Source organism: Dendropsophus ebraccatus, chromosome 6 (genome assembly GCF_027789765.1).
Source record: "Dendropsophus ebraccatus isolate aDenEbr1 chromosome 6, aDenEbr1.pat, whole genome shotgun sequence".
Taxonomy (NCBI): domain Eukaryota; kingdom Metazoa; phylum Chordata; class Amphibia; order Anura; family Hylidae; genus Dendropsophus; species Dendropsophus ebraccatus.
The window spans coordinates 122,490,484-122,506,249 of NC_091459.1; the positions used below are offsets into that span (position 1 = coordinate 122,490,484).

General features: G+C 45.0%; 1 protein-coding gene across 1 annotated transcript in view; it reads right to left on the reverse strand.

The window, feature by feature from the left end:
- Positions 1–1,028: 1,028 nt before the first annotated feature.
- XKR6 (XK related 6) overlaps positions 1,029–15,766 on the reverse strand; it is a 158,037-nt gene continuing 143,299 nt past the window's right edge. Inside the window, exons 2-3 of the mRNA XM_069975814.1 lie at positions 7,022–7,218; positions 1,029–1,993 (exon numbers count right to left, since the gene is read on the reverse strand). Coding sequence (XP_069831915.1) covers positions 1,029–1,993; positions 7,022–7,218 — 1,162 coding nt within the window. The remainder of the gene's footprint in view (positions 1,994–7,021; positions 7,219–15,766) is intronic.

Consider the following 15,766-nt stretch of genomic DNA (forward strand, 5'->3'; position numbering starts at 1 on the left):
TGTTAGAGGAAAATAACCTAGATAGATATCTTTTTGTCATATGACAAAACAAAAAGTAGAATAGCACTAAAGATCACCTTAAGGCTCAGATTGAACATGAGACACAAATAGGACTTTAGTGGGTATTTGTACCGTGCCGTTCTCGTCGCCGGCCTCGAAAAATAAAAACGGGAAATTAGAAGAAATCGAATTTTTACAGTCACCAACCAAGTATTGTGCCTTTAAATTGTCTTCATTCTTTTTGCTACCATGCTGAGTTTAATTATTACTGATTTTTTTTTCTTTTCGACTTGTGTGTAGAGTGTAACAGTTTATTTGGTGTTTGATCGAAGGTCAACCGTTGTCGTTTTTTATTATTTCTTTATGTTTTTTGGAAGTAAAAATGGTATTACTATGTGAATTCAGTGCAAGCAGAATACAGCTGACCATCACATAGCGCCTTTCCGAGATCCCGTTCCTTGTTAACCCTTTGGCTGTTTTGGGAGAGGCCAACAGTGAAAGGGTTAAGCAAGAGTCAGGTCCCATATATCCCTGGTGTGAGACGACACGTCGGTCACGTTCCGTCTCAGCATTGTTCCGCACCTTGACCTCATAAAAGTAGTCAGACGAGAAAAGGCTTCATCGCTTTCTTGACTGAATAACCACCGGTTTTGCATTAGAGAGGTGACAGTAGTTAATGAAACTCAGCACCAAAGGGCATAAGGCAGTTGAAGGTTAGTTTGTTCTATCAGCACCAGTCCCATGAATTCTCTACACTTGGTGTATAATGTATAAAATACAGAGCGGAGACTTTTTTTTTCTTCACCCTGGATAGTAGCGTGGATGTTTCAATACTGTTTCTTGTGTGTAAAACACCAAAGGTTAGTCTTCTTTTTTTTGTTTTTACTTACAAAACATAGAGGATATCTTTGTATACATATAGCGACCATAAATGAAGCTTGGGACAAGCTCTCTCTTTGTGTTATTTTTTTCCCCCAATGAGCTGTGTTTCTCGTAAACAAAAATAAGGTTCCTCTGGGTTTGGAGCATTAGAGAGAAGACTCGTACTGGAGAAGCTCGTACAAGAGAGGACCGTCTCTATATCTTATACCTACAGCTGTGGGGGTGACATATTGAAGAATGTTGATAGTCCTTCTTAATCGTCTGTCAACAAAATGAGCATCCCAAGCTGGGTATCGTTTTCTTGGCATGTCAATCTTTATGAGGGGCCCCTCTGGGTAATAAGGGCGCCCAGATGGAGTAGATGGCACCATTGGTCTCACCTGGAAAACGGGCAAGCATGTGTCAGCTGCTAGATCGTCCTGTTGCTCCGCCACCGCTCTGGTGGGCGTTGCCTGGGCCCCCCGGTGCCCAGGGGTTTGGGGTGCCATGGGCTCAACATCAGGGGGCAAAGGAATGCCCCAGAGCAGCTCGGCGCAACAGGAGCTGGCAAATATCTTAGCTCGTGGCCCCATGGGATGCAGTACACCATAATAGAGAAGCATGAATGCAATCCCGGCTGCGAAACTAAGAAAAACACAACACAGTGCTGGCACGGCATAGGAGTCAGTTGTGTTAGGGTCTCTGTAGACATACCATAGGAACGTCAAGGCAGCATTCTCTGTAAGAATAACAGTATAATAAGCAAACATTCTATATCGAGTCCGGCCTTCCTTGACGTTAAACCAGCAAAAAATGTACACAATTCCTACCACCATGTTGAAGAGGACCTCCTCCCATTTGGACATACAGAAGTCTGTCCCACCATGAATGATCCAGAAGGCCATGACACACCAGTGGACTACTACAAAGATCCCAAAGTAGAGCTGGAAGATTGAAGCAAAAAGGGCAAAAGATATAACTCGGGATGATATGGTGAAAAGTCGCCAGAAGAGATGAATAAGTGCTCCTCTGTAGCTCATGCTCTTCTTATCATCCCGGGAGTCCCGAAGGAGCTTGTGATAGGAGGCTAGCACCCAAGCTAGGGACATCAGGGAAGCCACAGAGGAAACACCTGCCAGAAAGTAGTGAAACAACAAAGGTTAGTGAAAAAGATTCATATAGAATAACTAATACATTCACTTTTTTTTTTCAGTTCCTGAAACAAGGACCATTTAAAACGGTTGTCCTGCTTAGAAACCTCTTTCAAATTTCCCCATTAGGGAGTTAAAGGGGTTATCCAGCACCACAAAAACATGCCCACTTTCTTCCAGAGACAGCCCCACTCTTGTCTCCAGCCTGGGCGGGGTTTTGCTGCTCTGTTCCATTGAAGTGAATGGCACTTAATTGCAAACAGCACCTGAACTGGAGACAAGAGTTTTGTTGCGTCTGAAAGAAAGGGGCCATGTTTTTGTAGCACTGGATAACCCCTTTAATAGAGTTGGGATCAGTTACAAAGAGCGTCTCTCACTCTGGAGGACCTATTTTTTCTTGCATTACTCAGAGAACCCAGTGATTTGAATGGATATTGGTGTAATGCCAAATTGCGATGCCTGCGATCAACCAACGAACAAGCTCACTCGTCAGCTGATCGCTCAATTCTGACACATCAAAAAAATAAGTTGTTGGCTGAAAATCTGCCAATTTAATAGGGGATCTGTGGCCGAATTTTAAGCAAAAAGAGATTGTTCATACAGCCCTGGCCACAAGACCATAAAGCGATGCAATAGGCTCAATCAATGAGCTTGGCTCGGGTCATGTAATACAGCCTCTATGCTCCTTTAAAGGGGCACTCCTGTGTGAGAAAACTTTTGATATAGTGCTGAAGTGATATAGAAATTAATAAAGAAGCCGTTCTCACTTTACTGCACTCTCCTGGTCTCCCCCTGGGTCCCCCAATGAATGGTCCCGCCACCACTTTTGAGACAGACAGTGGTGGCTAATCACTGGCCATGGCGCTGTCCCAACTCAGTCAGTAATTGGCTGTCACTGCAAGGCTCGGAAGTGCCAGCAGAAGTGGGAGCACGGCGAGGTAAGAACAGCTGCTTTATTATTTTCTATATAATTGCAGCACTATATCAAAGTTTTCTCAAGCTGGAGTACCACTTTAAGCAGTGTCCATTATATACTGTAATCTGTAAAAAGCTGTACAGTGCACAGTATACGGCTCTGAACAAGGAATAGCAGGAGGTCTGTGCTGTTCCATCCAGTAGATCTGTCACGTACAACAACTATCAACATATTTCAAGGGACCCTTCTACAAAGCGCACAACCCCTTTAAGTAGCTGCCTTAGAGCACCACCAGTATTCTTTGCATGTAAATCTAGATATGTCAGCTTCTACTTCGTTTACCTTTGTGGTCAAAACCCCCAAGTATTGGTAAATAGATTTTACTTTCTGTGAGACAAATGTTACAGAGAAAGAAAGTAGGTGAGAGGACACCAATATGTCTGAGAACCATTGATTAAAATTTCAAATTCACCTCAAAATGGTGTTTACAATATCTGCATGCTGGACGTTACCTGGAGATCGGCCTGTGGCGTAGGTGATAAACGGCAGTATTCGTGCTGCACCACCTATACTGATCAAATCCTGCTTCAAAACCTATGTGACTCCATACAGCTAGTCATGGTCCGGGCCTGGGCCTCTACTCTCCCCCATCTACAGTATGTAGACCACAATAAGCCTATACATCCCTAACGTCGTCTCCTGTGTTTAGTAATACTCAACAAAGAACATTTACTGTATGTAAGGTTATAGCACCTTAGAAATAACAAAATCCGGCTTACATGGTCCGATCCTACTCTGGACCACATGTCAAGTAACAAGATTACCATGGGATCATTTCAGCCTTTGTTGTAGGACTGGAAGATGACAGCAAACAGAAACTCATAGATGAGAAGTCATCACTATGATAAATAGAAAGATTGGGATCATTACATGTCAAAGAAAGAATTTAAGCAGTTGTAAATGTGGGATGTATCCCTTACCCTACCAACATTATCATAGACCGCCCTTAAAGTGTCATTGTCGTTATAACTTTCAAAATCTAAATCGACAGTAGATGTGATATAAAGAAAGTTTACAATATGCATTCATTATTTTTTTGTTGTTTTTATGCTGTAAAACAAAGCTGTACTTTTTCTGTTTCTTGAGAAAAAAACTGTCAGAAAACAGGAAGTGCTGTGTTCTCCATGATAACTAAACAAAAAAATAATGAATGTAAATTGCAAACTTGCTTTATATCACATCTACTGTTGATTTAGATTTTAAAAGTTTTAACAACAGTAACACTTTAACCCAGTCTTCACAATGGTCTGGAAAGCAGAGTCGTCCGAGGAACTTGCTTATACGGTATGCTGCTCTTGCTTATATAATAGAATCTCTACTACTAGTTGGGGAGCCACATAGATTTTTTTTTTGTCATTTTTACCAAGTGTAGTGATAGTACTTTTCTCATATTTATGTTTCGATGAACGTTCTATGACTACATGCCATCTATGAGGAGATACCCCCACCTCCTCCATTACTGCCTGCCTCTCTTTGTCACCAGACTATCACATTGTCACAGGCAGTTCTCTACCTTCTGTCTACAGGGAGCGGTGACTGCATGATTGAATTCTGTTGTTTAGCTTGCCTAGGTATGCCAGGGTCTATTATTTTTCAATGTTTTTATTGCTTATCATAAGGACAGAAGAAACAAGGATAAAAAAGCATTACAATAAAGTCTCCAGTTACAAGTTAAAAAAAAAAAGAAAACACACAATGAAAGGATACAAAAAAATTTTGCATCTTCTAAGCATATTGCGTAAAATGCAGTATGGAAATCTCTAGAGATGAGCAAATAAATTTAATCAGAATTTATTTCCCTCCAAATTTTCTAAAAATTTTTTAAAATTTTCTAAATATTTTTTTAAAAAATTGGATTCTTTTTCTTGGATGGAGAACAGGAGCAGGGAGGGATGACGGTCAAGGATAAGAGTCCCTGCTCCTGAACATTAAAGGGGTTATACAGAGAGCAGAAAAGGACCTCTTCATGTCTGTGCTGATAACTTACCTGGACAAGAGAGGGGCAGGAGCAAGTTGCGGGCAATTGCAGATAGCTATTGGGCATTGCGTGCGAGTGTGGTTTAGCCTTCTCGCAATACCCACAGCATGCTCCCTCCCCCCTCTTTTCTGCAAAAGTTATAAACACAGACGGGCAGAAGCGGAGCGCTGCAGAGCAGGAGAGGTAGGACCTTTTCTGCTCTTTGGATAACCCCTTTAAAACCTGTCATCAGGCCTGAACTACAGAGTCACCGGGGTGGTCACTGTTGGTTCTCCCTGCTTTGCTGACCTTAATGGATAGATATACAAGGGGGGCACTCTATCAATCAAGACTAAAGAGTGGAGGAGGAGACCCACCACAGAAGACCATCCTGATGATTTGTGGTTCGGGCAACATGAAAGTGATGACAGGTTCTCCAGCTATAACAAGACCAATGTTTCCCCAACATGTTTTCTTTTGATTGCTCAGGTCACAGAACACTTTCCCAAAAGATGTTACTCTTAAATATGAAAACAGCCTTTATGTGCTGCTCGGTTAGCAGAGATTTCACCTTCCAAGAATCCCATGGATGCCATTTTTGGCTAAATTCATTCTGAAATCAGGACTTTTGGTGAAATTTTGGGGGATACTTCTGAGGAGGGTCATTATTTCAGCCCTAGGGAGTCAGAAAAAACATGGATATAGCCATAGGCCATAGGCTGTATTCATGTTTTCCAGGACTCCCTAGGGCTGTATCCAACCAATCTTCTTCAGCCATCTGTATTTATTATTTGACGGTTTGTAGTGTCAAACCGCCAGACTAAACCATAGTACAGATCTCACAAAACAGTCCTCTGATGTTGGGTAGGACAGCAGATTACCAGTTTCCCAATGTGTGGAAATCCATTGCAATGTAAGGGTTGAGTTAGGGCATATGGATATCATAGCGGGATATCATATGTGAGCCAGACTACAAAGACATTCAATAAGATTGTCTCCTGTTCTACTAGACAGAAGCTGTCCTAGCATGACACAGACAGCCATTTATCTGAATGGCCAGCATATAACACTACATGACCCCAGATATAGGCAAACTCAGTTGTCAGAAAGCCATGGTGGCCACACAATGACAAGGCTCGTCTCTGAGACAACATAACCCAGTTATGTAAATGGAGTTACAATACTTTGGACCAAAGTAACCCTTTAAGTCTCAAGAACATTTAACATGGATCTCAAGTTTAGACGTTCGGTAAGTTGTCATCTAGGCCCCTAAACAATTCAATGTTCTGTTGAAAAGATTTGCTTAGTAATTGACAACTCTCTAATTTCTTAGGCTGTATGGTTTAGAGACCTAAAGGGGTTATTTAACCTTAAAAAAAACATGGTCGCGTTCTTCCAGAAACAGCACCACCCCTGTCCATAGTTTGGGTGTGGGTTTTGAAGCTCAGCTCCATTGAAGTGAATGAAGATGAATGAGGTCAGGAATGGTGCTGTGCTTTTCTTGTTCCAAGATGAAACATGATCTCCTATCCACAGGATAGGCAAAAGAAGAGGCCGTGGAGCCTCATCGAATAGGAAGGGGTGGCTCCTGTAAGGAAACCACCATATTAAGTGGCTCTCGGTTTTTCCCTTGTCATTACATTGACTTATAGGGCCACTTAATATGGTGGATTTGGTGGTTTCCTTACAGGAGTCACCCCTTGGCTGGGTCCTTCCCGGAGGGATATCTGGCTAGTCCTGTGTTTTGAGACTCTTCGATGAGGCTCCACAGGCTCTTCTTTTGCATATTCATGTTTCCCAGGGGGCAATGCACCTATGATTTCACTGCATTGAGCGCTTTTACTAGCAGCCAGCAGTGTTATCATTTGGCTGGTCTCCCTGAGATCAGTCATCTGTTTCTCTTATCCACAGAATAGGAAATAACTAGCTGGGATCCCCACTAATCCCAAGAATAGAGTTGACTTCTAAGTGAATCAAGTAGTAACCGAGAGGATACTAATTCATAATTTTTACAGTTGCTGCTTTTTTGGCATCCTCTTGTTCTTGCCCTTTGAGATAGTACCTCAATCTACTTACATGGAAGTGTGTCCGCACGGTTCTTCTGTATCATTATGCAGAGTTGTAGCACCAGTTGGGGGGCGCTCTCAAGGAAGGTCTCCAGGAGGCGTAACATGTTGACATCTGCATATTCATACATCATAGCCCAATAAAACCGACGTTGATGTTCTTTTTGCCTCTGGCTCTGAATGCCCAGGTACATGGTTCGGATGTATCTAGAGAAAATATAAAAGAAAAAAAAAAGGTCACTATCGACAGGAATCAAAAAAATTTTTTTTATAGGGTTATTTGTATCTTAGTAAATTAGTCAGGGCCTTATAACAAACTATGATAAGAAAAAATGTGTTCGTCCGCAGCTTCATAAAATTCAATGGCTTTATTCAACGTCACAAAACATAAATAACAAGTGGTTTAAAAACACGCGTGTTTTTAAACCACTTGTTATTTATGTTTTGTGACGTTGAATAAAGCCATTGAATTTTATGAAGCTGCGGACGAACACATTTTTTCTTATCATGGATGATTTGGGCTGCGGTCTCCAATACTAGTACCCGCGAGCTTCCACATCACGGAGATCCACACATCAGGTGAAGCAAGGCTGAGTGGGTGAGCTGACAACCTTTTTCCTGTTCTACTGCTCTTATAACAAACTGATATCAATGGGAAAAGATCAATCTATAAGTGTACTAAAGGGGTATTCCTCTATCTATCTATCTATCTATCTATCTATCTATCTATCTATCTATCATCTCTATCTTTTCTATCGGTCCATGCAGGTTCTGACACTTTTAAAGGTTTTATTAGATCTCTGGGGGTCCAGACACCCCAACTGATTAGCTATGGCCTATAATAAATGGGGGGGGGGGGGGAGGGGAGGGGTGTTATTAGTTTTAGAAGCCAGGAAAACACAAGCCCTTTAAATCCAAAAACATCCACCCCAACGATGAGCTGTCTAATGGAAAAGAAATAGATGTGTATTTTTCAGTTTGGCCATCAGATGGCGATGCAGGATAGTGTTGACAGACACGTCGTAACGTTAGAGTACTTCCAGTAAATTCATACTGTGTTTATTCAGAAAAAGACAAAAAACTTGCCTAAATCTAAGAGGACATAAACCCTGACTCTAGCTATGGCAATGTGAGTACTAGCAATATATATATATAATTATAAAGAGCGGTGGAATATCTTGGTGCTATATAAAGAACAATTATAATAATCTCTGTGCTCTGTGTTAAACACCCTTCCTCTTTCTGCTGATTTTACACAAAAAAAGAGCAAAAACATAATAAAAATTGCAAAACTTGAATAAAATGTGCCTTTTTTTTCTTTTTTTTTAACAAAACTTTGGCTATGTATTGGGAAAGAGAGTTCAAACACTATAAAGATATATAAAGGACATAAGATTTTTCGCACAAGAATATACCCAATAAATAACAGAAAATTACAAAAACATGTTCACTTTATTTAGCAAATCTAGTAATGATACTAATATAATAGAGCAACCCCCCCCCCCAGTACCTACCAAAAATCCCCCTCTATTATAATTCTCCACATATGATGACAATACAGAGTTGTGGAATTCCCCTATTGGCTGACAACAAATGTGATGCACCGACGCGTTTCACAGTTGTAAACTTATCATACTAAATCTCATCATGGGCTATTAAATCCTTCTTCTAATTTACTGTACAAGTAATATCTTGGCCATGCCTAGGCTTCTGTTACAATTTGCCTGACTACACGACACTACGCAATGCTAGGAGATGGTAATACATCAAGAGTAATGAACATGCTTAGCAAAATAATGAGTTATCTGGAGACCGCTGCCAGAGGAGCGAAAGAGAAAGATTTCAGACAAATCCAAATATCAAAAGATTAATGTAACTAATTGGCAGTTAACTAAGAATAAAGTGGGCCGCAAATGGAAAAGGGGTTGTATATTGTGAAAGGAAATTCCACCTTAAGAGAAATTCATTGCAATACAGAGATTATTTGCATTGCCCTTAGCTGTGATAAGTTATGTATTCTCTGCAAGTAACTCTATCCAGATCACCTGTCTGAAGTGTCCCTTTAAATGGGTCATCTGCAGCTACAAAGACCGTCTCTTGTGTTGGAGGAACGGACATTTACATGTGTTATATGGGCACCATGCAATTCTTCTTTTCCCCTGTGGTGGCACTGTAGGGAAATCCATCACTTGTTTTTGGGTTCTCTGATAGATCACTGTGATTGACAGCCAGGTATGCCTGGGGCCCGGCTTAAAGGGGTATTCCAGGTTATAATATCTACTTGTAGGGGTGAGACTCCTGTTTACACCTTTACTCCTGTTTACACCTCCTGTTCACTCACTTGGCCTATAGATACCTATATAGGCAGGATACTAAGTTTCCTTATGCTAAATGGGGTCCGCATAGGCCCTCATCACTGTAACATTTACCTAATCACAGGATAGGGTTAATAGGTGACCCATATATTGTTTAGCATCTAAACTACATCTGCACTATTTACTATAATAGTGCCCCCTACTGGTGAGCACATGGATCCAGACAAAACCCTTTAAAAAGTAGTTAGACCTGGCTACTTTTTAAAGGGTTATTCTCATATAAGGCATCTATGGCATATAACCAGGATGCTGCATAAAAGCCTGCTAGGTGTAGGTCCTCTTATTATACACTTATTTACAGATTGCCCAAGGGCAACACATTTCCATTTCCCTCCACCTCAAAAATCAGTCTCAATTTAAAAGAAAAATATATAATATTCCCTCTAAATACCAACACCAGAAATCACTGGACTCCCTGTGACTGATAACACAGTATATTTCTCTATAAGGTTAACGGATACAAATCAAGAAAGAATATTCTCAATTACTAGTCACAGGGATTACGGTGATTTTTTGGTGGTTTTATTCAGAAGGAGTGTTTGAATAGTTGTAGATGGTTCCTTTTGATAGGTGTAGATTGGATTGTTCTGACAGTTTATTCTGACTGGTGAGGGTCAGCTAGATGGAGGTTGTCTGCTTCGGATAGGTAGGTGTGTCTTCTTCTGATAAGTGGGGGTTGTCTTCTTCTGATAGGTGGGGGTTGTCTTCTTCAGATTGGTGGGGTTTGTCTTTTAATAGGTGGAGGTTGTCTTTTTCTGCTAGGTGGGGTTTGTCTTCTAAAAGGTGGGGATTGTCTTTTTCTGATAGAATGGGGTTGTCTTCTGATAGGTGGGGGAGGTGGGGATCTTTTTTCTGATAGGTGGGGGGTTGTCCTCTAAAAGGTGAGGGTTGTCTTTTTTCGATAGGTGGGGGTTTACTTCTTCGGATAGGTGGGTGTTGTCTTTTTCTGATAGGATGGGGTTGTCTTCTGCTAGGTGGGGGTGTCATTTTCTGATAGGTGGGGGTTCATCTTTTTTGAAAGGTGGGGGTTGTCTTTTTCCGCTAGGTAGGGGTTGTCTTCTTCTGATAGGTGGGGGTTTACTTTCTGATAGGTATGAGTGGACTCTGCTTGATCGGTCTAGATCAGCTCTTTCTTAAAGATGGGGACTGTCTGCTGATAGGTATGGGTTGGCCCTTTCTGATAGCTGTGGGTATGGTGAATGTCTTGAACACAATATTAGTCTATGGAATACATTGATAAATTTGCCCCACTGTATTATATTATACAGTACGTTGCATCTACCTCAATGACAACTGAATCTCCAGGAAATGTGATGCCCCATATCTTACATCTCTTACACCGTGTGGCCTCAGTATTGTATATATGCAGAGATTTTACATTACATATTGGTTGCCGTCTGATTAGACACTTTCTATGCGGAGGTTAAACACTCTGCAAATAGATTAGGCTGCGGAGATCCTTAGGGAAAGCTTATTACAGACTCTAAGTGAAAGGTAACATTCTACTCTGGGGGCAACCAATTTCCAGTGAATTTATCATGAGCTGCAAGTAAAATTCTCCAAGGGAATTTGCATGTTTTTTAAAACTAGAAAATACAGGAGTTAAATATAAACCCTCTCCTGATCCCGAGAGGAAGACAACACCTCACATCACATCACATCTCAATATAGTCACATAATAATAATAATAATAATAATAATAATAATAATAGATGATAATAATATTACAAGAAGAATACCCCCCACCCACAATGCAATAGTCTGTCTTCATTAACCCCTTCCCTTCGCAGGACGTACTGGCACGTCCTACGGGGGGTGGGGAGGTTCAGAGAGTGGCCGCACCATGGCTCCGGTCTAAACTGCCGCGATCCCGGCTGCTTACTGCAGCACGGGACCGCGGCGATTAGTGGGTGCCACCGATCGCCCGCGCCCGCTAATTATGACAGTTAGATGCAGCTGTCAAACATGTGTCTTGTGTCCCCCTCTACCTGGTGTCTAGTGGCCAGATCTCCCCCCCCCCCTCGCAATGCGATCGGTGTACTGAGAATGACACTGATCCCGGCTCAGCAATCTATGTAGATGATCTGCAGCAGACCATTATAATAGAGCAGCGATCTCATGGATTCGGGCTCTATTATATACACAGCATTGATCTCAATGGGAGATCAGTGCTGTGTATATAGAAGTCCCCCAGGGGGCTTCTAATTACTGTTAGTGGGAAAAAAAGTGTCCCCTAATAAAAGTTTAAATTAGCCCCCTTTTCCCATTTTATAAATAAATAAAAAAAATATATATATATTTGACATCGCCGTTTGCGTAATCGCCCGAAATATTAATTAATCACATTTCTGATCTCGCACAGTAAACTGCGTAAGCGCCAAAAAATCCCAAAGTGCAAAATTGCGCATTTTTGGTCTCATCAAATCCAGAAAAATTGTGATAAAAAGCAATCAAAAAGTTGCATATACGCAAATAAGGTATCGATAGAAAGTACAGATCATGCCGCAAAAAATGACACCTCAAACAGCTCCATAGACCAAAGGATAAAAGCGCTATAAGCCTGGGAATAGAGCGATTTTGAAGAACACTGTCACAGCCGCGGCGGCCCGCGTTCCGGGCCGCCGCCGCGACCGCTTCCTGCCCCATGCAGCAGCCGGTGTCCATAGTCGGGGACCCGGCGCTGCTATCACCTCGGCCCCGGGGGGCGCCTCACCTCTCCACGCTCCTGTCTCCCGCTGTGCCGGCCGGCGCGCGCGTCCCCGCCTCCTAGGGCGCGCGCGCGCCGGCTGTCTCAGATTTAAAGGGGCAGTGCGCTCCTAATTGGTAGTTGCACCTAATCACTCCCCTATAAATCCCAGCTTGCCCTGTTCCCTGTGTTGGAGCCTCTACATGCTTCCCATAGCGTTTGGCCCAGCTCCCTGTTGTTCCTGTGTCCTGTCCGTTACCTGGTCCCAAGTCCCTGTTCCTGAGTCCTGTCCGTTACCTGGTCCCAAGTCCCTGTTCCTGGTTCCTGTTCCCCTGTCACTCCACCTGTTCCCGTGTCCAGCCTGTCACGTGCTCTCTCATCTGCAGACTATTGCCTGTGCCATCTCCTGCCACGCCTCGCCTGCCGACACCAGCAACCAAGCCAGGGGTAGCGACCTGGGGGTCGCCTGCCGCAGCAAGTCCATCCCGCCTTGCGGCGGGCTCTGGTGAAAACCAGCGGCCCCTTAGACTCCGCTCCCTGGTGAGGTTTGTGCCATCGCTGGTGCCGGTCCAGTGGATCCACTACTCCGGGCGTTACAGTAGGCTCCAACCATGGATCCCGGCGAGGTGCCCGATCTCCGTGACGTCGCCAGAGTGGTCACTCAGCAGGCGCAACAAATCCAGAGACAGTCACAGCAGATCCAGCAACTCACTGCCGCCTTACAGCAGCAGACTACTGCCCAGCGCACACCACCTCCTGACGCTTCTTCTTCACTCCGACTGGCCCTCCCAAGCAAGTACTCTGGGGACTCTAAGTTGTGCAGAGGATTCTTGACTCTTGACTTGAACTTTTGAGTAGTCAGTTTTCCACCGAGCGCTCTAAAGTGGCTTTCATCATCAGCCTATTAGAAGGTAGAGCCCTGGCCTGGGCCACGCCACTGTGGGACCGTGATGATCCAGTTGCTGCCAATCTCCGGGCCTTCCTATTCGAGTTTCGCTCCGTCTTTGAGGAACCTGCCCGTGCTTCTTCAGCCGAGACTGCTCTCCTCAACCTCTCTCAAGGCAGCTCCTCTGTTGGTGACTACGCCATCCAGTTCCGCACCCTGGCAGCCGAATTGGACTGGAACGAGGCCGCCCTATTGGCCACCTTCAAGAAGGGCCTGTCTAGTCGTGTGAGAGACGTGCTCGCTGCCCGAGACCTGCCTACCTCCCTGAACGAACTCATTCTACTGGCCACCCGAGTTGATACTCGTTTTTCGGAGAGGGAGGAGGAGGTTCGGCATGAACATTTACTAACCCGTTCCCGTCGCCATCCCCAGCTGGCGCCGGTTTTCCAGAATCCTGACCTTTCGATGTCCCAACCCTCTCCTGAGATTCCTATGCAGGTGGAACGGGCTCACCTGACGCCTGATGAAAGAATCCGGCGCCTGGAGCAGAATCTCTGTCTCTATTGCGGGGGTTCCGATCACTTCCGGCTGGGATGTCCCCTACGTCCCCAAACATCCGGAAAATGCTCGCACCTAGGTCCGGTGGGACAGGTGTCCCTAGGTGTGAATGCCACCATTCCAAGTCTGTCTATGCCAGTTTCCATCCGGACTCTCTCAGGACGAAATCATCAGACTACTGCCTTCCTCGATTCTGGGTCAGCAGGCAGTTTTATTGCGGCAACATTGGTCCAAAGATGGCGGCTACCCGTGACCCGACTAGCCAGGCCCCTGACTATCTCCTCGGTCACAGGCGAAATTCTTACCGACCGTGTGTACTACCAGACCGCACCTTTAGTCCTCCAGGTGGGTCCTTTACATCAAGAAAAGATATCCTTCTACGTCCTGCCCCATTCTTCCCCCGCGGTCCTCCTGGGACTCCCGTGGCTGCAAGAACATGCCCCTCAACTGGACTGGAGAACCGGGGAGATTCTCAGTTGGGGTCAGGACTGTTCCAACCAGTGTCTCAGGTCACCTCAGACCAAGTGTACTATGTCGTTTCCTGTCCCAGCCAAGCCTCTATCCGACCTACCGGCAGAAGACCAAGACTCGGCGGATGCCTTCTCTGCCGAGGTGTACCCTCTCTCCGTACCCAAGACTAAGGTCGGGTCCTCTCACCACCGGGAGAACTTACAGAAGGTCCTCGTCCACAGACCCACAGTCCCTTGCCATGTTTTACCGCCTGATCGCCTAGCACCAGTCGTCACCTCCTCGCTTCGGAGAGTACCCCCCGGAAAGACTCATGTTCACCCTGCGCTTCAAAGAGGTATTTTGAAGTGGGGTCATTCCTCGTTGGAGGCCGGGCACCCTGGAGTCCGTAAGACCGGCCAACGGATCTCTCGCCACTACTGGTGGCCCAGTTTGTTTCAAGATGTCAAAGACTTTGTGGCTTCCTGTGCCATCTGCAGGCAAGAAAGAGGGGGAGGCCAAAGGGGGGGGGTACTGTCACAGCCGCGGCGGCGTCCCGCGTTCCGGGCCGCCGCCGCGACCGCTTCCTGCCCCATGCAGCAGCCGGTGTCCATAGTCGGGGACCCGGCGCTGCTATCACCTCGGCCCCGGGGGGCGCCTCACCTCTCCACGCTCCTGTCTCCCGCTGTGCCGGCCGGCGCGCGCGTCCCCGCCTCCTAGGGCGCGCGCGCGCCGGCTGTCTCAGATTTAAAGGGGCAGTGCGCTCCTAATTGGTAGTTGCACCTAATCACTCCCCTATAAATCCCAGCTTGCCCTGTTCCCTGTGTTGGAGCCTCTACATGCTTCCCATAGCGTTTGGCCCAGCTCCCTGTTGTTCCTGTGTCCTGTCCGTTACCTGGTCCCAAGTCCCTGTTCCTGAGTCCTGTCCGTTACCTGGTCCCAAGTCCCTGTTCCTGGTTCCTGTTCCCCTGTCACTCCACCTGTTCCCGTGTCCAGCCTGTCACGTGCTCTCTCATCTGCAGACTATTGCCTGTGCCATCTCCTGCCACGCCTCGCCTGCCGACACCAGCAACCAAGCCAGGGGTAGCGACCTGGGGGTCGCCTGCCGCAGCAAGTCCATCCCGCCTTGCGGCGGGCTCTGGTGAAAACCAGCGGCCCCTTAGACTCCGCTCCCTGGTGAGGTTTGTGCCATCGCTGGTGCCGGTCCAGTGGATCCACTACTCCGGGCGTTACAAACATTTTGTTTTTTTTAAAGGTTTTGATTTTTTACAACCCATCATATAATATAAAAGTTATACATGTTACGTATCGTTGTAATGGTAACAACCCGAACATGCTTAACAAGTCGGTTTTACCATATGGCGCATGGGGTAAACACAAAACCACCCCAAATAAAAAATACTGTGTTTTATTTTTAATTTCACTGTGCATATAATTTTTTTATTTTATGCAAAAATTAAGTCTGCCATTTGAAAGTACAATTAGTTGCACAAAAAATAAGGGCTTATGTGGGTCTGTAGGTGAAAAAAATGCAAGTGCTATGGCCTTTTAAACCCGAGGAGAAAAAAATGAAAACGCAAAAACACAGTGTGCACGGACATGGGTTTCTGTGGCCGCTATTTATTGAAAACTGACATGTCAGTTGTTTGCGGCGCCGCGAGGGATCCCGGCCAGAGTGTTTACCATGTGTATACGCTCCGGCTGGGATCCCATAGGCAGCAATGGGACGTACAGTATATTTTCGTAATAATCACGGCCGTTGTTGTAAACATAGCCTAATACAGGATGTAACTCAGGATCAGT